Source organism: Monodon monoceros, unplaced genomic scaffold, assembly GCF_005190385.1.
Source record: "Monodon monoceros isolate NGI ecotype Baffin Bay Population unplaced genomic scaffold, NGI_Narwhal_1 Super_Scaffold_6, whole genome shotgun sequence".
Taxonomy (NCBI): domain Eukaryota; kingdom Metazoa; phylum Chordata; class Mammalia; order Artiodactyla; family Monodontidae; genus Monodon; species Monodon monoceros.
The window spans coordinates 76,127,549-76,151,572 of NW_021703783.1; the positions used below are offsets into that span (position 1 = coordinate 76,127,549).

Sequence of the window (24,024 nt, forward strand, 5' to 3'; positions counted from 1 at the left end):
CAAAAAGACACATGTACCCCAATGTTCACTGCAGCACTATTTACAATAGCCAGGTCACGGAAGCAACCTAAATGCCCACTGACAGAAGAATGGATAAAGAAGATGTGATAATATATACAATGGAATATTACTCAGCCATAAAAAAGAACGAAATTGTGTCAGTTGTAGAGACATGGATGGATCTAGAGACTGTCATACAGAGTGAAGTAAGTCAGAAAGAGAAAAACAAATATATATTAATGCATATATGTGGAATCTAGAAAAATGGTACAGATGAACCGGTTTGCAAGGCAGAAATAGAGACACAGATGTAGAGAACAAACGTATGGACACCAAGAGGGGAAAGTGGGGTGGGGGTGGTGTGATGAATTGGGAGATTGGGATTGACATATATACACTAACATGTATAAAATAGATAACTAAAAAGAACCTGCTGCATAAAAATAAATAAATAAAATTGAAAAAAAAAAGATCTGCACATTCTGCACAGCCTTCTTCCCCAAGAAAGAACTGTGACTCAACAAAACCACATTTTAACAACATGAAGATTTTGTTATTATAAATTTCAAAACAAAATGGAGGAATTTTCACATAATATTTATAACCTTCAAAGTACAATATTAATACATATCTGTCAGTTAGAAATAACAGCAGTTTGTTAGGCTACAGGGTTTAACATAAAACCAATTTACAAATGTGAAAAGCAGTAGTGGTCCAATATTCACCATTACACATGAATCTGTTTCTTCCAGAAAATTTTTCTTAAAAAATTAAAATTTCAGTATTATGAAATATTAAAATAACACCCCAAACATGCCACAATCACTATTCACAAATAAAATTAAAATGAAATATACAAAAATTCACTTAATACTGTTAAATAACAATAAACTACAAGATTTCCTGAACAGAAATGGTAGGACCCCTGAATGTTTTACAGTGAATGTCAGGAAAAGAATTAAGTTATGACTATTTTCATGATATATAAGCCCAAAATTTACATGACCATTTCAAAATATCGCAATTAAGATTTGCAGTTGGTAAGATGCACTAAACAAACAGTCCTTAAAAGTGAACACAAATGCTTAAAACACTGTTACCAACACCAAGGTGTATTTATGATGTTCAAAAAGATGCATAATTAAAACTGTAATATTTACTACCTCTGGTAAACAGATAATATCTATAATGCTTTAAAACAATCTTCCAAGTTCTCATTTCTCTCATTTGTATTTAGCATGGCTCATTTCAAAAACATATTACAGCTTTCAACTGATTCCAAGTGAATGTTATTAAAACACACACACACAGCTCCCAAATGAAATAAAACTGTTCCCCAATGATCATCCATTCTAATAAAAGAATTGTATTTAAAACAAATAAACAAAACAAGACCTCTGATGTTTGACTGGACTTGTATGGTTTAGTTTTAACTAAATTAAAGCACGATGTAAAATAGGTAAGTGTATTAGTATACAAATATCCAATAATATGCAGGAAATATTTCTAAAATGAGGAAAAATAAAAATAAATAATTTTGGTGCTTTAATTTACTGGTATTTAATACGAGATCCCCAAAATGTCAGATATTCACTTGCTTGAATCAACTTCTGCATCACATGCTTTCCTAAACATAATGTGCTTATCAATTTCTTACTACACTATTTGCCAATGTTCAATAAAAAAATTATATAGCATGAATGTAAGAGTGTTCAAGTTGGCTCACTTATTTTACTGTTAAGCAAAGCTGGATTTACATTCCAGGAAACACTGCAGTTTAATTTTAAAAACAAAGAAAAATTGCAGCAGTAAAACAATTTGTGAGGAGAAACAGATGCATTCACGTATAATAAAGCCACTGCAACTTCTTCAGGCATTCAACTGTTGTGTTAAATAAACAGACAGTAGTTATTTAGCAGCAATGATTCCGCAATAAATAATGCATTGTGTTTCTCAGTCCTGCACAAAAATTGCAGCTACAGTTACATCAATAGCTGTAACCTACTGGCTCTAATGGCAGAGAAGACCTTAAAACCAACTGTACAAAAAAATTGTCACACTGTGACAACAAATATAAAAACAATTTGTAGGTCTGAAATAAAAAGACTCCACTGTGAAGAGGACAGTGTAGACAAACGAAGATTCCAAGTCCACCAAAAGAAATAATTGCCTTCAGATCTGAGTCCTTGATTGATAAGAAAGGCTGGGGGCTGGGCTTGAAACCATGTTACCAGACTTAAAAGAGCATGCTCTGTCTTCTGTTCTTCCCATGTCCTAAAATATAAAGTCATTTTATGAGGCAGTTCAAGGTTCAGTTTTATCCCACATACAGTATTTGTTGACTCTATGAAGCTAATGTTCCCACCAGCAAAAGCTAATATTCCACGGTAAGAGTGATCAGCACTGTCTTAAATGACCCTTTTGTTGATGGGGTCAGTCTACAGCTTCTATGCTTCGAAGTGATGAACCTGATGACTAGGGAAGCACAAGATGTGTCTTCTGCCTCAGGTGCCAGGGATGGCGTGTGCAGTGATCAAGCCAGGCCACTTGTAAAAGGTCTTTGTGCCATCTGCAGCTTTCAGGATCCCTGATTTGACTGAGTCAGATTTCTCTCTGAAGAATTACTGAGCTGCCCATATCATACAGGAAAGTATGTGCAATGCTAAACATACACAGCTGTGGAATGCACTGTACATTGTTTTTTACATCAATAATTTTACCGATCAATTTATAAACCCAAAACTTGGTTCCACGCAAAATTTCATGATCGACACGTGAAATGGTTTATGACAAACACACCTGTCTCTGGATAAGAAGAATTTCGAAAACCCGGGTCCTTTTGCAATTGAATCTCTTTCAAACTGAATATTGATACACCTAAAATGCACAGACAAAAATTATCAGATGAAAGTCTATCGTTAAAGCAAATATAATCCAACTATAGACAAAATATCTAAAAATGTATACTGATTCAACATGAAACATTTATACTACATTTACAAGGTTACAGCCCTGCTGAAATATTTTCCCTTTTGTCCCAATGTCTTAAGAAAACCAAACCAAATAACCTCTCCCTCAGAACCTTTCTCCCCCAATTCTGCCTTAAATCATGCTTTGAGTATGTGTTTCTCTAAGGAGAATGTACACTGTCTATTCTAGGGCTTACTGAGGTTGGAAGACCTAATCAAAATGTATTACTCGGTTTTATTCTGTTCTTTATCTGTCTCCGTATGATGGCGTGAAGGTCAAATCCTCAAACTATCTTCAGAATTTTAGAGAAAAACAAGAAATGGGTTTGTACACCTCACCCACACCTCAAACTATAAAACTTGGTATTAATAATGAAACGTAAATCTCTTAAAAAACACTTGTAATTCATCCTTCTTATTTCCATCTCTGCCAGAGAGGTAGTCTTTCATTTAAAAATATCCAATAGGGGCTTCCCTGGTGGCACAGTGGTTAAGAATCCATCTGCCAATGCCAGGGACGTAAGTTCGAGCCCTGGTCCGGGAAGATCCCACATGCCGCAGAGCAGCTAAGCTCATGTGTCACAACTACTGGGCCTGTGCTCTAGAGCCCTTGAGCCACAACTACTGAAGCTCTTGCGCCTAGAGGCAGTGCTCTGCAACAAGAGAAGCCACCGCAACGAGAAGCCCACACACCACAACGAAGAGCAGCCCCCACTCACTGCAACTAGAGAGAGCCCATGCGCAGTAGAGGAGACCCAACGCAGCCAAAAATAAATAAATTAATTAAAATATGTATATATCCAATAAGTTTTAAGTGAAAAGTCTTGAGGAGTCTTGATTCCAATTAGAAAACCTTTTAGTGAATCAATACTGTCTAGTAAATGAGAACGGGAAATTAATGAAAGCTTTTGGCTGTTCAGTTCCCAAATATTCTCTTAATTCCCCACTCACCTTGCTAATTTTTTAAAATTTATTTTTGGCTGCATTGGGTCTTTGTTGCTGCGCGCAGGCTTTTCTCTAGTTGTGGCGAGCCGAGGCTACTCTTCGTTGCAGTGTGCGGGGCTTCTCACTGTGGTGGCTTCTCTTGTTGCGGAGCATGGGCTCTAGGCACACAGGCTTCAGTAATTGTGGCACGCGGGCTCAGTAGTTGAGGCGCATGGGCTTAGTTGCTCCGTGGCATGTGGGATCTTCCCAGACCAGGGCTCGAACCCGTGTCCCCTGCATTGGCAGGCGGATTCTTAACTACTGCGCCACCAGGGAAGTCCTCACCTTGCTAATTTTAAAGTAAAATATTGGGGTAATTTATAAGAAACTTCTGAGTAAAATCAAGCAGTTACCTCAGGCATGAGAAATCAGCTATTTTAGTGACAATATGCTCACCACTGTCATGGGGATGGTAAAGTCAGAGTGAACACAGTAAAGGAAAATCATCTTCACATCTTGAAAAGGAAATTTACTTCCACAAAAAAATCTTGTTTTGGTTGTGCTTCATTACTATTTACTTGAAATCCATTTTTAACAACTCTGAATCAAAGCAATCCAGATTGGGCCTAATGACAACATCTATCATCAGATGGCATTTTCCACTTACTTAAGTCAAATAAGACTAATGACCCACATCTAAGTGCTACTGATTTCTTACAGAGTCGTGGCTATATGCTCAGTGTTAAAAGAAATAAATTAAAACAGGCAAGTAAGACATACACCTCCCTTTAAGGAATTCTGATCTAATTACAGAAAGACCAGAATTTTAGGCTTAAAAACCAACCATCTTCCTAAATCCCTAATTCACCCCAGTCTCCAAACCTGGATAAAAATAAATGGGGTGGGGGGACACACTCTAGAATCTCTCTTACTTTCAGGTAAAGCATGTATCCTTGGTCCCAGACTTCGAAAGTACACATGTTTCATGGCCTCTTCTGCTGAAACCCTTTTCTTAGATTCATACTGTGAGAAACCAAAAAACTGCTTCATTAATTTTTTTCTCTAAATACTGGAAAAAGCGTATGCAAGGGGGAGGGGACACACACACAAATTAGCAATTAAGCATTTAGAGCTACTCTTATCTTGATTACTTAATACAGTGACTATTATTTTTAAGAACCAATTTGGAGTACTATGCTCTAGTGTGAGTTACTACTGAGATTATGTAGCAATGATTATATCTCAGTTACAAATTTCCAAGATAAAGCTGGATCTTAACAAAAAATTTAGATGCCCTATATTTTCTGAAGTGATGAAAAAAGCAAAATATCTGACCTTTCGTGTTACTTTTCTTCACGAATACCAAAGTATTACTGGAAATATACCTAATATCTTTATGAAAGACATTATTAAATTACCTATTCAATAACCATTTCCCTTTTTTCCTTGACGAGATAATGTAGATTTGTTTAAGTGACTATTATTTTTAAGAACCAATTTGGAGTACTATGCTCTAGTGTGAGTTACTACTGAGATTATGTAGCAATGATTATATCTCAGTTACAAATTTCCAAGATAAAGCTGGATCTTAACGAAAAATTTAGATGCCCTATATTTTCTGAAGTGATGAAAAAAGCAAAATATCTGACCTTTCGTGTTACTTTTCTTCACGAATACCAAAGTATTACTGGAAATATACCTAATATCTTTATGAAAGACATTATTAAATTACCTATTCAATAACCATTTCCCTTTTTTCCTTGACGAGATAATGTAGATTTGTTTAAGGTATACATGCTTCCAACTCTGACATATGAATCATGACTATTCTAAGTTTAGGCTAATTATGGCAATCCTGCTCCCCAATTCTCAGCCTCTCTTACAATTAATATTCTGGCCTTAGGAAGATTTTGGAGACCTAGGAAGAAGTCCTTACAGGGGTTTTTGGAAAAGCCTTCGCTTTCCAGATACAAAAGGACTAATGAGACTGACAGACTCTTATCCTCTCTCTTCTTCCTGTTCTGAATGAAGATATGGATGGTACTTGGGAGGTACAACAGCCTGTAAGGCAGTAAGTATAAGGAAAAGAAAGAGAACGTAAGAGAACAGGAATTGCAGAGAACATGGCCTTGACACAGTTGATCAGGGCCAGCAGCTAACTATCTCAGACTGTTCTAGGTTACAATGAGAGACCCAGACACATTAAGAGAAACCATAATTGTTTTTCACCTAAGCACATGTCTTAAGAATGCTAGATACTACCATAATCTTACTTAATTGTCATGACAAATATTTGAGGGAGGTATTACTGATCCCATTCTACAGATGAAGAAACTAAGGCTCAGAGAAGTTAACAGACCATTTAACAGTTATAAAATAAGATATAACTTACCTGAAGAAATTTTGTTATCAACTCGATTCCTTCAGAGTCTAACCTAAAAACAACGAAAGACAAGTAGCAATTTATTCTTTAATCTTAGCTGATAGCAACTTTTCAAATAAAACTATTTTCCAAATGTTGTTATCTGCTAAATTCAAGTGCCCTAAAATAGCACACCTTGCTGCTTTCAAACAGACTCAAATCTTTTATCCTTAGAAGACTTATCTTGCCACTTGTTTAAGAAGAAACCACAAATAACTGGGCATCAACTCAAATGTTCAATATTCAAGAGTTAGATTATTAAAACTATAGAATTTTTTAAAATCACCATTTTGTCTCAAAACAAAATAACCTCTATTATTGAAAAAGCTTCAGTAAACTAGATCTGTTTTCATAGTGTTTCAGTGAAGGCAAGAGTACAAAAGCATCATTTTCCTATTATACAGGTGAAAACAAACAGATAAGTGACCCCAAAATATATCACTGTGGTTCAAGATAAACAGAGATGAGTCATTCAACAAATTTTTACAGGGCAGTTGGCTGAGCATTGGGTACTACAAGCTATAAAATTCAATTTAAATATGCCTCAATAACTTTATAAAACTTCATTAAAAAGGGATACAAAACCAATCAGATGGTCAATAAAGACAGATAATTACAAGGATGCAATTAATAAAATAGGGAGTAGAGGGTTTAGGGGTTATCTTAATGAGATAATCTCTTGATCAGAAATCACTAATTCTACCTTGCACTGACTTTCACTGGCAAAAGCCCAATTACGGGGGAAAAAAAAATCCCCCCCCTTCCTCCCTAGTGCTTAGTCGGTACTGTGGATGCTGTGGCGTAGAAATTCTACAGTCTTCTAATCCTTTGCAGTTTGCCATTCTGACAAATAACCAGAACTCCTTGGCCATAGACAAGCTAGGTGCTGAGGTCATAAAGAATGTGCTTTAAAGAGCTGCAACCTTTTACACTGGACATTACAACATATATACATATGTATACATATATATATGTTGTAATGTCCAATGTAAAAAAAAATATATATATATGACAAAAATAGGATTTATGCTATTTGGGAGAGACACATACAAAAAGTCTAACACATTATTCTTCCTAAGAAAGTCTAATTAGAATATTCTTAGCTGCTATAGTGACAAGAGCATCAATTCACATAAAAACTTTCAAAATATTTTTGGTACCAGAATGGTTTTACTATTCTTCCCTATCTTGAGAATAAATGGAACTAGAGTGAGTGTGTTATGTTGTGAGCTATGTGAAACAACGAAAGAGATATTGGTCTTATTTGTATCCTGGTACCCTTCTCATTTTTATTTTTTCTTAAAGAAAGATGAAAAAATACAGTCAAAGGGGTTATTCTATGTTACTTATTGAAAATGTAATACATTCCATAAGTAAATATGTTGTGAAAAAAATTTTTTAAATAAATATTTATTTATTTTTGGCTGGGTTGGGTCTTCGTTGCTGCGCGTGGGCTTTCTCTAGTTGCAGCGCACGGGCTTCTCATTGCAGTCGCTTCTCTTGTTGCGGAGCACGGGCTCTAGGCACGTGGGCTTCAGTAGTTGTGGCATTTAAGCTCAGTAGTTGTGGCTCGCGGGCTCTAGAGCACAGGCTCAGTAGTTGTGGTGCATGGGCTTAGTTGCTCTGTGGCATGTGGGATCTTCCTGGACCAGGGCTCAAACCCATGTCCCCTGCATTGGCAGGCAGACTCCCAACCACTGCACCACCAGGGAAGTCCCCTGACTCAAACTGTAATGGGAATCTTGGATGGATCTGAGGTAGGTCTGAAAAGAAACTTTAATCGGATGGCCAACATATAGGATATGAAGGGTCAGAAAGAGTTTATATTCTTCAAATACAAATTGTCATTCATTGACTGAAATGCTGATGGGTCATCTTGTGTAGGAGTCAAGATTTTACTTATAACACATTCTTAGGTTTTTCTAAGTAAATACATATAGAATAATTGTGTAGACAGCAAAGCAAACTTCATCATGGTCTTCACAGTATTGAATAAGGCATTAATCAATGTCTTCTTTCTGGGAAATGGAACAATCTACATAAGCCCTAGAATTTTATTATATATATTCTATATCCATTTTATTTACAGCTCAATTCTGTGGACTTACATACTTTGGTAGTTCTTGCTCACTGAATTATAAAATTAATATGACACAGGAAGGAAGAAATTAAATCCTAAAATATTTAAAAACTGTGTATGTGTATCACATATTTTCCCATGAATCCTTACTGTGGCTAATGCTTTAAGAGACTAAAAAAAAAAAAAAAAAAGATGGGTTCCCCCCCTTTCACTTAAAGAGGGAAAAAAAAAAATACCTGGGTGCATGGTTAATTAGAGGCTGTGGTTTATATTTTGGAAAGTTGTAGTTCTTGAACTCATCATTTGAAGAAACACCTGGCCAAGTTTCCTGAGATGGAGTTCCTGAATTTAAAAATATATAGAAATTTTTATACAGGCAAATATATATAAATAGGGAGAACTAAGAAAGCGTCTTAAAGAACAATTTATATTTAGTAGATAATTTGATTATTTCAACTGAAACTAAAAAGATAGAAATAGTAAACAGACTTTTTTTTTGGACTAAGCAATGATGCCATAAAAATGTTGTCTAATTGACACCTAAGCTAAAATATTTCCTAATAATGTGCTAAAAGTCAATTTTCAATAATATTTCTCTTCTCTGTTCTTCCATACAATCATTATTGCAAAGGTAGAACTTGGAAAATAAAAAGCAGAAGTTACCTAGAAGGATCTATCTTTATTGTAATTATGCTAATTATAATTCTTATAACAGCTATTTATGTTAGTGTCAGTATCAAATTTATAAATATATTTTTTAAAGATATAGTCTTATCTAGCTACTCAATTATACATAACAAATCACTGGGAAGAGAGTTCTGTTACCTAGCAGTCGGAAAATTAAGTGCAGTTCATCTTCCACAGTTGATCCTGGAAACAGAGGTCTTCCAGAAGCCATTTCAAAGAAAATGCAACCAACACCCCTACAAAAAGTAGCATTAAAAAAAAAAAAAGAAAAAAAAAAAGATGAGCAAACCATTTATTTATTATTAAGCACAAGAATCTTTTCCTTAAGGTTGCCTCTCTGGAGAATTTTGTACTAGCCTGCTAGAAAATCTGCAGAGATTTTTTTTCAGATCCGACTAAACTAATTTCTTAACATTTACCCTATTTGTCTCAACTTCCAAACGGCCTTATCCATTTTCTCCACTTACAATGTCCAGCCCTCCTCTGCATGATCCTTGAAGAACACCACTAACAATGGCTAATAGTGATATAAAGCTTACTATGTATTAGGTAGTGGTTAGCAGGGCTAGGAAGAAGCAAATATTTCAAGATGTTTTTAAGCAGGAAGCAGAGACGGAACACACAGATGCAGGGTGAAGAGTGTGTGAGTGTGAGTGACAGCGAGAGCGAGAGTGAGAGAGTTAAGAGAAGGAAGAGAAATGGATAGAGGTTCGCTAATAGATATTGTCTTCTAGGATCTGTGTGAATACATATGAGTTTAAGACACAGTCCTTCTTTTAAAGGGCTCACAATCTAGCAATTATATAATTTAATTTTATATTTTAAAATGTTATATAGAAGATTAAATAATGGAGCCACTATGGAAAACAGTATGGTGGTTACTTAAAAAAAATGTAAAATAGAATTACCATATGATCCAGCAATTCTACTTCTAAGTATATAGAAGAATTGAAAGCAGTGACTCAAAGAGATATTTGCATCTACAACATGGGTGAACCTTGAAGACATTTATGCTAAGTAAAATAAACCAGTCACAAAAAAACAAATACAGTATGATTTCACTCATGAGATACTTAGAAAAGTCAAATTCACAGACACAGAAAGGAGAATGGTGGAGGGAGAGGGTAATGGGGAGTTACTATTTAGTAAGTACACAGCTTCAGTTTGCAAGATGGAAAAATTCTGTAGACTGATGGTGGTGACGCTTGAACAGCAATGTAAATGTACTTAATGCCAGAGAACTGTACACATAAAATGGTTAAAATGGTAAATTTGGTTGTATATATTTTTCTACAATTTAAAAAAGTTTATAAAAGAAAGAAATGTTACATAATACAAAAATTAATTATATAAATGTTCAACCCAAGACAAAACAGAACGAAGTGTATGATTTATCACTATACGAAGAGTACAAGCAATAAATATAACCACAGTTCAGAGGAAGGAATTACCACGGCAGGCTAGGTTATATTCAGAAAGGATTTATGAAAAACTATGTTTTGAAGGCCCTAGGCACAGGCCCCAGTTATAGAAAAAGAGCAGGCATTCCAGATGGGTGAACTAGTATGAACGCAAGAGCAAAGGTGGGAAAACCCAGGCTATTTATGAAATATAGTGAGTAGCCACTTGGCTAAAAGGAAACGTTTGTGGAGAATAGTCTGAAATAAACTGAAAAAGGTAGTTTACAGACATTTTATGAAGATCAAGTATCAGATTGAAGAACTGTACCTTATTCTATAGGTAATAAATGGGGAAGCAGCAAACATGTTTAAATAAAAGAGTGTCATGATCAAAGTGCTATGTGAGGAAGATGCCTATGGTATTTTTTCAATATTATTTTTAGATCAACTTAAAGCAAGTGGGTTTTGGTGAATATTAAATGATGATAAAAATAAATTTTGTTTTAAATTACTATGTACCAGACACTCTTCAAAGGGCTTTACATACATTAGCTCATTCAGTCTTAACATTATCCACAGAACAGCCTTTTAAAGTAGTTATTGTTACTATTCCCATTTCCTTAAATGAGGAAACTGAGGCACAGGCCAATAATTTCAATAAGGTTATCGTATAGCTATAAGTGGTTGAATTGGTATTTAAACCTAGGTGATCTTACTTGCCAGAACTCTTAATCGCTGCTTATATTTTATCTCCTTAAAGCCAAATATCTATCGGTATGCCCTGTGTTAATGGCTACATTCTTTCAAAATTATAAATGGCAGTAACATCTGCATATATTTACCACATGTCAATCTGTGTTGAGTACTCTGAGGAACCGAGAAGCACATCAGGCGGCCGGTACCACAGTGTGACAACTTCATTTGAGTAGGTCTTTGTGGGAACTGACTTGGCTCTGGCTAGTCCTTCACAGGGAAAAGAGAACAATTAAGAAATAGCTGGAATGCATTTCCCAGTCCATATTCTCACCATGACTCCAGTCACAAGGATGCCTCAGATGGCTACTCTATACCTTTTTGAGGCTTAACAAAATAAGTTTTATGAATTTTTTTTTTGAGTGTGTGTGGTCTTGGGTCAGCAAATCCTATTATTTATTAAACTAAATAATAATAATTCCACATTCAGAGACCATGCTTACTTTTATGAGTGAATGCACCTGGTACAGTATCTGGGCTAATCAAAACTTAAGATACCCTCCTTCTATCCACGAATTATTATGCCAAGATTATTTCCTACTTGGATTTAAATTAATGCAAAACAGGCCAATGACATTTGTCACCTTTTAACCTGATTCCAACTTCCATTTGCTCTATCAGTTCTTACCAAAAACCATAAAGTTACTGGTTCATGATCCTGTTAAGTTTTATTGACAATTCCCTTGCAGAAGTTTATATTTAGAGAAAGTTTCCTTGGAATAAACTACAATGTCATTCTGTACTTTCTAAGTTTTAAGTTACATGGTTAATTTTAAAATAAGGTGAACCTCACTGTCTTTGGATATTATTAATTGCTGTAGATGACATAAAACACGAACCATTCCTTTGCCAATTTAATATGAAATTCACTGATTATCTAGAAATAAAGGCAAGAGTTCACAACTTTATCTCTTGAGCCACTGGCGTTAAGAGAGTTGCTTTTATTACCTCTACGCCTCCAAATTCTGATCACCTAAAGAAGTAACTTTAAAAGATATATGAAGAAATATAAATTTATTTTAACATAGTTTATTTCAAACAACAAGGAATAATTTTTAGGCTGTGATTTCTGTTGTGTGTAACTATTGTATCTGATTAAAATATTAAATAAGAAAAATGTAATAAAAGGATGATTCAATACTTTGTTAAACTGGATAAAGTCACCCAAATGAAACCAGAAATTTAAAAAATTAGGCAGTACTCATACTATTTTCATTAAGTATAAGGGCTAAAGGATGTAACTGAAACAATGTTGACACTGTTTTATTACAGGTTTTACTCTACCATCCCAACTTGGTAAAATAAATTCAACAAATGTTGGTAATTAGCAAATGGAAGCAGCTTTCTGATTTCTCTTCCTGATGTAATACTGGGTTATATGGGGGAAAGGACAAGCCTGCAAGTTGCTAATGCTATACATATAACATCAAAGCAATTGCAGTTATAGTTTCCTCAGTACCTTATACTCCATCTCCTGAGAGAATTCTAAACTATGATGCTTGCTCAAACAGCCTTCTGATTCAGTTCACAATTAGATTTGCAATTTTGGCATGAAATGAAAAACACAGTAATTTCTTCCAAACCAAATTAATTGTGATACGGTATTATTATATAAACCATTTTCTATTATTAATGAAAATGTCTATTTATATTAATACCTCCCTGATCACAGGAAAAGTAGGTCATAGAGATCAAGAACAATTTGTTGTAAAATACTCAGTTATATGACTCTCCCTTACTTGTGTCCGAAGTATACTTACTATGAAACCAATAAAAAAATAAATAACTAAAAGCAATAGAGACAAAATTCATTGTACTATCTCATGGAATAATTAGATTTTCCTGTTGGCCGGTGGACAGATAAAATTTGCTTGGCTTGGTTTGTAGAGGTAAAAAGTAAAATTCAAAGCACTCATAGTATTCCCCTACCAAAAGTACATTTTTGATGGCTTTTGCCATTCTTTTTGCATATCTTATAGCCAAGCAGGGGTTCTCCATCACTGCCATTCATTTGGGGATTAAGGAATAAGGAGCAGTAAATGCAGCCTGGCCAGAAAAATTTAAAAGAGGGGCGGGGAAAGAGAGAAAGAGAATAACAATTACTAGGAAAATAACAATGTAAACTATGCCCTAGAGACTCTATGTAAGCATATGGAAATGACTTATAATTTCTCATTTAGACTCATGTGACCTACACATTTCCTTTTAAATAGCAACCTACCTTTCAAACAAATGGAAAAGTGTTAAATGAATAAAAGTATAGGAATTTTCAGAACAAATTCACCACTTAATAACAGTGAATTTTTAATCTGTTACTAACAGAGTAATACTTGAAACACTAATAGTTACCACATTAATGAAATATTCCAAAAGTAAAACTACTATAATCACTTATGAAAATGATAAATACTAACTATGAAAAACTGCATGGACTTTTAAAAACTAACTTCTGTTACAGTACTCAAACTCTCAGAATGTGGAATATTAAAAAAAACACAAAAAAACAAAGTTACTATATGGAGTTCCTTCAATATAAAAAAGTTTACTCCCTAGAAGCCAAAAACATGTAATTTTATTTCACCTTTCTAGTCCCTTATAACTGGATTAGCTAAAGAGAGACAGACAGACAGCTACTAATTAAATTATTAAGCATATAAATAAATACAAAGCATGGTGGCAGGGACGTCCCTGGTGGTGCAGTGGTTAAGAATCTGCCTGCCAATGCAGGGGACATGGGTTTGATCCCTGGTCCAGGAAGATCCCACATGCTGCGGAGCAACTAAGCCCATGCACCACAACTACTGAGCCTGTACTCTAGAGCCCGTGAGCCACAACTACTGAAACCCATGCTCCTAGGGCCTGCGCCCTGCAACAAGAGATGCCACTGCAATGAGAAGCCCGCGTGCCACAACGAAGAGTAGCCCCTGCTCGCTGCAACTAGAGAAAGCCCGCACAGCAATGAAGACCCAACGCAGTCAAATGAATAAATTAAATTTAAAAATAAATAAATAAATAAAACTTTTTTAAAAAAGCATGGTGGCAGGCATATTAAAGGAATCCCTTTCAGTAATGACATTTAAACTCTTTAGTCTCAGGACCCCTTTTAGGCTCTTAAAAATTACTGAGGCTCCAAAGAGCTTTTATTTATGTAGATTATATTTACTGATATTTGCATATTAGAAAAACAGAAAAATCTAAAACTTCTTCCTTAAAAACACCATTTATATGTTAACATGAGTACTTTTATGAAAAATATTTTTTCCAAAATAAAATAAAAATTAGTATGAATGTCCTTGTTTTACATTTTTGTAGTCTATTTTAATAGAAGACAGTTGGATTATCCTTTTGCATTCAATCTGTTGTGATGTTACTTTGACTGCAGTTATATATAAAGAGAATCAGGTTTCACACGGATGCGAAATTGGAAAGAGCATTTTAATAGCCTTTCTGATAATTGTGCATATACTTTTTTGATACTGCATCAAAATTAGAAAATATTTAGCTTCTTAAAGATTATATGGTTACTTGGAACTATATCAATCAACTTCTAATACTTTTGCTACATTAAAATTCACTGGTCTATCCTGCACTTTAAATGGATATTTTACCTATGCATGATTCTTTAATACCATGCATTGGTCATCTGGAAAATACTGGTTCTCTAGGCTATTCAGATATTACAAATGTTTACACATTTCTTCAGCATATCAAAAAAAATCATATTTGTTAACGTCACCACTGATCTCACCAGAAAAGTCTTCAAGTACTGGGAAGTTATCAAATTCAAAATGGCAGATCCAGGGCTTCCCTGGTGGCACAGTGGTTGAGAGTCCGCCTGCTGACACAGGGGACACGGGTTTGTGCCCAGGTCCGGGAAGATCCCACATGCCGCAGAGCGTCTGGGCCCGTGAGCCATGGCCACTGGGCCTGCGCGTCCGGAGCCTGTGCTCCGCAACAGGAGGAAGCCACAGCAGTGAGAGGTCCGCGTACCGCAAAAAAAAAAAAAATGGCAGATCCAAATTTCCAAAATCTAATTTTTGCTTGAAAACTCAAATTTTACTATTGTCAAGAAATACTTTCACAGTTGTTTTCCTTGAAATGATAAGGCTCACTTCATTCAGTTTTTAAGAAAGCATCTGCCAAATACCTAAGTCTGAGTAACCACAGTTTGTCTACTGGTCATTTTTTTCAAGTAAAAATGATACTTCTTAAGATAAAAAGGTGGGCTAGTTCAGTTTCCACTCATATAATTACACAAGCACTTTTCCTTGAAATAACCATAGTATTTCTGTGTGCAGCAAATGTGTTTTATGTATATTTCCCATTTCATCACACAAAATACTAAAAAGACACCTACTCAAAAATGGAGATTTAATAAAATTTAATAAATTTTACTGCTTCATCTGATACCTCTTAAAAAGTGTTTTCCTACAAGTGTATAGTGGTGAAGAATACAATGGCTACTAAGTATAATTTGGTGTGAGTGCCTTGATTTACACTAAGGGTACCAGTAGCTTTATCCCTTCTTACTTTTGGATAATCAACTCAAATATTAACACAGTGAAGAGGGCAAGTAAACTTTTAGTATAATTTTGACAATATATTATACCTTTGGAGATCCCCTGAAAGGGTCTCAGGATGCTTAGGGGTCTATGGACCATACCTGAGAACCAATGCCTTTTAGCATTCACTAATATAACTCACCACCAAAATTTTCAAATATTTTATTCCATGAGCTACAGAGAACACTTCCAAACCCACATAAAAGCAATCACGCAGTGTCAACGGTTGTTCTTTTAAACTTAAACACCTGGAACTATTTATAAATATCTCATACATTCCATACCAAAATCTGCTAGCTTTAATTCTCCTTTTTCATTAATGAGGAGGTTCTGTGGTTTTAAGTCTCGGTGTAACACCTTTCTTCTGTGGCAATATGCCAAACCACGTAGAATTTGGTATAAAAACAGCTATGGAAACAAAAAATATAAATTAGTCTTACAGATAATAAGATATACTTTGGTATAAGTTATGGTAAACAGAAAAGCAACTGGCCTAGAACAGTAACAGAAAAAAAAAGGAACCACATCCTTTTCCTTACATACCTGTTGTCTGAATTTTACAATTTATTGTTCTATATGAACCATCTACGTATTTTTTTAGAGTGAACAAAGCGAAATGAAACTTTGTCTTAGTAGCAATAGTTCACTTGTTACTGAAAATGACTTTAAATAAATGTACCTCATAAATTTACAGGCCTACTAATTAGGCTTACAGTTTAATTATGAAATTCTGGCAAAACAAACAACCTTCTACCATTACCCCACCCTACTCCCCCCAAAAAAACCTAATGTGGGGCAACGTCTTTAAAATAAGGCAATGGAATTGGTGGTTTTATGAACATTCTGAGATGTCAAACAGAATGGTGTTGCATAGCTCTGGCAAATTATGTGCTATAAAAATAACCTAAAATAACCTAAACCAGCTTCTATCACCCACCTTCTGGGTACTTTACTTTCAGCACCTCCTACTCAGCCTTCAAAATCTGCTATGATTCAGAAAAGGGAATTGGCACTGTAGAGCTCTGAATGGCTCTTTGAGAAAACCAATTCCTATAAGGCTAATGTGAGACTTTTTGTTGTGGATTTTGGTGGAAAAAAGAATATGAAACACAGGAGGTCTCTGATTCTTTGTGGTTAACAAAGAAGAGGATTCAGGACTGTACCCCTGGTTTTCTTGAAGGTGAAAAATAGCATTAGAACTTCAAGAATAAGCCAAGGCAGCAGGTGAACAATAGGCCTGAAGAAAATCTAATTAGCAGTTTCTACACTCTACATATTCATGTGTTTTGAAAACTCTTAAATTACTATTTCCAAATATTTCTGTTACTTTCTATGTTTGAAAAAATATAAGGGGCTAGTTAAACAGAGAATAAAATACTCTACAACTTAAGCCAGGAATGTAAACCTGGCTTAAGACATATAAACTTCTCAAATCTTTGTCAAATTATGATGATTAAGGACAATTTTCTTTCCAAATTACTGCTAATATGAAAGCAGGAAAAACAACATAAAAGCCACAAACAAAAATAAACACAAATGAGATTCAGTACACCTTGCAAAACAAAATGTGAAATATGATGAAAACAATTCTCATAGAAAATATATGGAAAGAGACTTAAAGTCCTATTCTAAAATTCTTAGCAATGTGTTACCCATGTGTTTTGAACTGTCTTCTACTAAAAGAAACTGGCTCTCCTTTATACCAAACTTAACTGTTTTTAAAAGTATATAAGTTTAAAGTTACTACCTACAGAATTGGAACTGTCTCAAAAATACAGCTGGGACAGCCTATTTCCAGAACAGTTTCTCACAAACTGTTGACTATGTTTGGATAAATAAATCTTTGCTAAATTTGGAGTATATCAGGTCAAAGAAACCTACTGTAAGAACACAACTGTATCAAAGGTTTTCATTTGATTTTACTTTTACTCTTGGGTTTCATCTGGCACTATTATACCAAACTTTTCTAGCATTACTTGCATCTTTAGATATTTTTCAGATAAGAAAACATGTAATTATGTTACTTTTCCTCCTGACAGTACAGAATGGTATTTCCAGTCTAGTATTCATAATACCTATGCAGGTTCCTGGCCTTACTCATTAGATTAGTTGTTTTATAATTAAATACCATTCTAAATACTTTAGGGGAGTTTGCCATATAAAGGAGGCCATTTGCAGAATGCACAATCATTTTCATTGATCTTAAACATTTGGATTTTGATATAATAGGCATGTCATTTTCTTTTTAGGCAGAATATACCTGTAAATGTATTCTACATATATCTAAGAGAATCAGTGTTATAATGTGAAAGGAAATTGTCAAAAGTTTTTGTTTCTGTTTTTTTTGGAGCAGAGAAAGGTTTATTGCAGAGCCAAGCAAGGAGAACGGGTAGCTCGTGCTCAAAATCCTCAAACTCCTCAAAAGTACTTTTTAAAACTTTTAAAATGAAGTAGTTCTATAAAAAGGTCTGATTCTAAGAAATACTACAGTGTAGTAAACAGAAGTTCTGAGTAAATATGTTCAGAGGACAATAACCTATTTAAAATGCCTAACAGAAAATTCTGAAGCATATTTCATACGTAATGTAGTTCATCTATGCTTAAGTGTTTGTACTTTAAATAAAATTTAAAATGACACACTAAAGCATACCTTAACATTGTGCATACTCATGATGTTTCCACAGTCATCCATGTACTGTTTTAGATCTTTATCCTGAAAAAATACAGCACTTTACTATGTGATACATAGTTTTGAGAAGGCATGACTGATTTACTTAGTAGCGTTTAGTTTAAAAACAAAATTTGGTGGGGGGGGCTTCCCTGGTGGCGCAGTGGTTGAGAGTCTGCCTGCTGATGCAGGGGACACGGGTTCGTGCCCTGGTCTGGGAAGATCCCACATGCCGCGGAAAGGCTAGGCCCGTGAGCCATGGCCGCTGAGCCTGCGCGTCTGGAGCCTGTGCTCCGCAATGGGAGAGGCCACAACAGTGAGAGAGGCCCGTGTACCGCAAAAAAAAAAAAAATTTATTTTAATTGAAGTATAGTTGATTTACAATGTTGTGTTAGTGTCTGGTGTAAAGCAAAGTGATTCAGCTATAAATACATATATATATACATATTCTTTTTCAGAAAAATAAGTTGTTTTTTGAGGAAAGATACTGAATGCACCACACATAATTTAATTAAATACTAATAACAATAATGTCCCCGGGGCTGTTAAAAAATCCAACTTGCTATGTTTTATCATTTAGTAAATGCTTACCAGATACTCAAAGACCAGAGTCAAAGATTTATCTGTGTGAACAATGTCATGTAGCGTTACTATATTTGCATGTTTTAGATCCTTTAATAGTGAAACTGCAAAACAAAAAAGAAAGCCAATTACTTAATCTGTGGTAGCCAGTCTTTTTAAAAAAAATCCTAAGTTTAACATATGAATGATTGAGTTTAGGAGTCTCTTAAATTTAAAACAATAATCCACCAAAGGGATTTGTAGTAGAAATTTTAATAGAATCAATTTTTTTTTTCTTTTATGGTTCTGGGTTTGATATTTTTAATTCTTAAATTATCCTCAGGGGTTTCCCTGGTGGCGCAGTGGTTGAGAGTCCGCCTGCCGATGCAGGGGACACGGTTTCGTGCCCTGGTCTGGGAGGATCCCACATGCCGCGGAGCGGCTGGGCCCATGGGCCATGGCCGCTGGGCCTGCGCGTCTGGAGCCTGTGCTCCACAGCGGGAGAGGCCACAACAGTAAGAGGCCCGCATACCGCAAAAAAAAAAAAAAATTATCCTCAATATTACATTAATACTCTCCATGACATCTTTTTTTCTCAAATGTGAACTTATTGAGACTTCTAGGATTAATTTAGACATAAAGTCCAAGGTACCTTTTTTTCCTTCAAATTGCTTGTCAGTTGCCTCAAACTATTTTCTGGATAACCTTTTTTAAAAAAATCGTACCATTATATAAATATATTTACATCCTGTATATACTATTTATAGTTAGCTTTCCCCCATGCACCAATATATAACATTTCCCAATGTCAAATATTTGTCTGTGACAACAATCTTTAATGACTTCATAGTACTTCATTATAAGCAGTACAATAATATATCTAACTAATTCCTTTTATTAAATATTTCAGCTTTAGCTATTGCTTCCCCCCCCAGGGCCTTGTTTTATTGTATTCTTTCTCCTCAATGAGATGCCATAAGCTGTAGTGGCATATATTTTCCAGTCATGTACTATTTCTATATCTGAGCTCCTTGTACTTACAAAAAATGAACTCTTATTACATAGCTTTGGTTTTAAAATATTCTATATAAATTTCATAATACATTCTGCTCACAAAAGTACAAATTATACCTTCTCTTATTGCTGTGCAGGGTGCACCTTCTTCATGTTCCAACCGGATCTCTTTCAATGCCACCAAATTCTCTGTCAATTTACTTCTTCCTTTATATACTGTTGCATATGTACCCTACAAAATATATTTTTGAAAGACACATCAAAAATATCATGAGTCTATCTATATCATCTATACAATAAAGAGCCCTAACTAAATTTCTAATTTCTAAGCATGTGTTAAATTCTATCTTGCAAGGAAAACCCCACCATGATTAATCTTGGTTTTCCTATAGCTAAGAGGACTTTCAGTTCCATACGCACAGCTTCCTTACTCTTACAACCCTACAGAGTGCTTCAAAGGTATGAAAACATAGGGAGAATATTTAATTTACTTTTTGTGCTTCGTATTAGATTAATAACTGAATCAATAGATTTGGAATCAAAGGTACTTTAACTGCAATGGTATGTGGAGATTGCGGAAATTAATTAAGCACAGTAAGTGAAAACTGAAAATTTAACTAACATATTGTGAAACTTTACCCGTTTTCAGACTTTTCAGAATCTTTGTATGCTAGAGCTCTCCTTTAAAAAACAAATGTATTCTATAGATTTCTTCTATCATTTCCAGGATAGTTCTCAAACTCCCTTAAGGCCTCCCTAGTAACTAACTCTATTATTTTCTTCTCACTTTCTCACTCTGGGAGGTAGACCATTTCAAAATTAGTCAGTACTAGTAGCAACTTCAAGAAAACCAAGGTCTTATGGGTCAAGAATTTCCTTAACCTTTAATGAGATGTGTCTTTAACCTTAAAGATAGTATTTTGATTTTTCACAAGTTTGAACACATGCAATTTCCCACATGATGGCACAAAGAATACCAGGAAGCTAACTAACAAATAAATGTCTATTTTGTTACCAAGAAAGCACAATATTTTATGCTTCAATAGCAGGTTATAAGGCTATTAAAAAAATTCATTTCTTCTCACACTGATGGGATGATTTCAAGAATTAAAGGGTTTTTCTTTCTAACAGTCTGTTGCTTTTTCAGAACAAGATATAATCTTTTAGATGATGAACAAGAAAAAAATGCACCTTACATGTTTGAAATAAGTGTTAACTTACCTCTCCAAGCTTTTCCAATTTGATGTACGTTTCCATTTTTCCAAACCCAATTTCTGACTGAAAGCAAACAATTATAAATTTAGTATTCTTAAAATTTCAATTCATCACTGCCTCAATTTCTGAAACTCTCCTGCTCTGAAGAGTGTCTTGGAATAGAAAAATGTGATTATAATTAAATTGTTGAACATCTGTCAAATTTTAAAATAAATTTAAAAAACTGGAACATTCAAAGGTTCAAAACTATCAAAGTTCACAATTAAAATTGTCAACCCATCTTTTACATAGATCGAGTAACATTCTGCTATAGGGACTTCCCTAGTGGCACAGTGGTTAAGAATCCACCTGCCAATGCAGGAGACACGGGCTCAATCTCTGGTCAGGGAAGACCCCACATGCCACAGAGCAACTAAGCCTGTGTGCCACAACTACTGAGCCTGTGCTCTAGAGCACACAAGCCACAACTACTGAGCCCGCATGCTGCAACTACTGAAGCCCGTGCACCTAGAGCCCATGCTCCGCAACAAGAGAAGCTACCACAGTGAGAAGCCCACACACCACAACGAAGAGTAGCCCCCACTCCCACAACTAGAGAAAGCCTGCACACAGCAACAAAGACCCAACACAGCCAAAAATAAATAAAAACAAACAAACAAAAAACATTCTGCTATTATCAAAACTACAATGAGGTATCTATCACCTAACACTGATCAGAATGGGCATCATCAAAAAATCTACAAACAATAAATGCTGGAGAAGGTGTGGAGAAAAGGGAACCCTTTTGCACTGTTGGTGGGAATGTAAATTGATACAGCCACTATGGAAAACAGTATGGAGGTTCCTTAAAAAACTAAAAATAGAATTACCATATGATCCAGCAATACCACTACTGGGCATATACCCAGAGAAAACCGTAATTCAAAATGATACACATACCACAATGTTCACAGTGGCACTATTTACAATAGCCAGGACATGGAAGCAACCTAAATGTCCATCAACAGAGGAATGGGTAAAGAAGATGTGGTACATATATACAATGGAATATTACTCAGCCATAAAAAGGAACAAAACTGGGTCATTTGTAGAGATGTGGATGGACCTAGAGAGTGTCATACAGAGTGAAATTAAGTCAGAAAGAGAAAAACAAATATCGTATATTAACGCATATATGTGGAATCTAGAAAAATGGTACAGATGAACTGGTTTGCAAGGCAGAAATAGAGACTCAGATGTAGAGAACACCGTATGGACACCAAGAGGGGAAAGGGGGCCGGGGGTGGGGGATGAATTGGGAAATTGGGATTGACATATATACTCTAATATGTATAAAATAGATAACTAATAAGAACCTGTTGTATAAAAATAAAGAGAAAAACAAATATATATTAATGCATATATGTGGAATCTAGAAAAATGGTATAGATTACCTTATTTGCAAAGCAGAAATAGAGACAGAGACGTAGAGAACAAATGTATGGATACCAAGGGGGAAAGGGGTAGGGTGGGAAGAAATGAGATTGGGATTGATACATATACACTACTGATACTATGTATAAAATAGACAACTGAGGGGACCATACTGTATAGCACAGGGAACTCTACTTAATGCACTGTGGTGTCCTAAATGGGAGGGAAATCCAAAAGGGAGGGGAATATACGTATATGTATGGCTGATTCATTCTGGTGTGCAGTAGAAACTAACACAACATTGTAAAGCAACTATGCTCCAATAAAAATTAATTAGAAAAAAGTCTGCTATGAAAAAGTTTTGTCCTATTTTAAGATCCTGAAATTTTAAGATACCACAGGCATTTTAAGATACTAAAGAATTTTATAAAAGGTAACTACATGATTTTCTTTTTAACAACACTGCAAAATAAATAATTTTCCTACATATTTTCCTTCACCAATCTTTGTGTTCCCTAGGAAGGCCTGCAAAAAAATACTATTTATTTCAGGTTTTCCCACCAAAATATAATAAAAAAGACAACTGCAAGTCACACTCTATTATGAATCAGGAAATGGCTAACACAGAAGAAGCAATATAAATCTAAATCAGTCCCCTCCATCCCCAAAAAAGGGGTTTAAAAGTGAGTTCTTAAAACCATTTCTTTTAAACCTTGAGATTGTTTGCCTACTTTCTATGGAGTCAATAAATGAGATAGATGGAATACTCAAATATGTAATGGAAACCCAGTATTTAAAAACTAAAAACAAACAGAACAAAAAACCCTAACACAAAAGATTTAGGAAAAAAAGAAAAAACAAAGTGATAAAAATTTAGGGATTGAGAGCAGAAATCGAGGGGAAAAAAGTTAAACAGAGGAAAAGAATAAGAATTTTCTTAAACTGCTTTCTAGTAACCCTTTGTAGATAGTGCAAAAGGCAATAATAATCTAAAAATTCACTTCTCACTTTAGAGTGATACTAATGCCCTTAAATAAATAGCCAGTGAAGGGAATAATGTTCTTTTATATATAACCTCAGCTCTCAAAGGTGTATAAATAAGGCTGGATCATTAAATACTATCTTTTAGTCAAATTCTGGAGGTTATACACAATTTTTTCTGGTACTTGACAATTAATATTTGACTTAACATCTCTCACCACTTGGAACAAAAGGATAAACTGCCCCAACCTGAATGGCCAGAAGTAGCAGAGGCCTCTCAAAGGAACTGTTTCTATCCTTTTGTTACAAGGATATGTATCAATTTAAAAGCCATGCAGGGACTTCCCTGGTGGTGCAGTGGTTAAGAATCCACCT

The 24,024-nt window shown here is 35.0% G+C and overlaps 1 protein-coding gene across 1 annotated transcript in view; it reads right to left on the reverse strand.

Annotated features, from left to right (window-relative positions):
• Positions 1-531: 531 nt before the first annotated feature.
• CDK17 (cyclin dependent kinase 17) overlaps positions 532-24,024 on the reverse strand; it is a 97,805-nt gene continuing 74,312 nt past the window's right edge. The window contains exons 6-17 of the mRNA XM_029205091.1: positions 21,262-21,318; positions 20,158-20,272; positions 19,057-19,151; positions 18,448-18,510; positions 16,082-16,205; positions 11,325-11,445; positions 9,221-9,318; positions 8,632-8,737; positions 6,286-6,328; positions 4,826-4,916; positions 2,800-2,877; positions 532-2,274 (exon numbers count right to left, since the gene is read on the reverse strand). Of these exons, the coding sequence (XP_029060924.1) occupies positions 2,237-2,274; positions 2,800-2,877; positions 4,826-4,916; positions 6,286-6,328; positions 8,632-8,737; positions 9,221-9,318; positions 11,325-11,445; positions 16,082-16,205; positions 18,448-18,510; positions 19,057-19,151; positions 20,158-20,272; positions 21,262-21,318 (1,029 nt within the window). The 3' untranslated portion in view covers positions 532-2,236. The remainder of the gene's footprint in view (positions 2,275-2,799; positions 2,878-4,825; positions 4,917-6,285; positions 6,329-8,631; positions 8,738-9,220; positions 9,319-11,324; positions 11,446-16,081; positions 16,206-18,447; positions 18,511-19,056; positions 19,152-20,157; positions 20,273-21,261; positions 21,319-24,024) is intronic.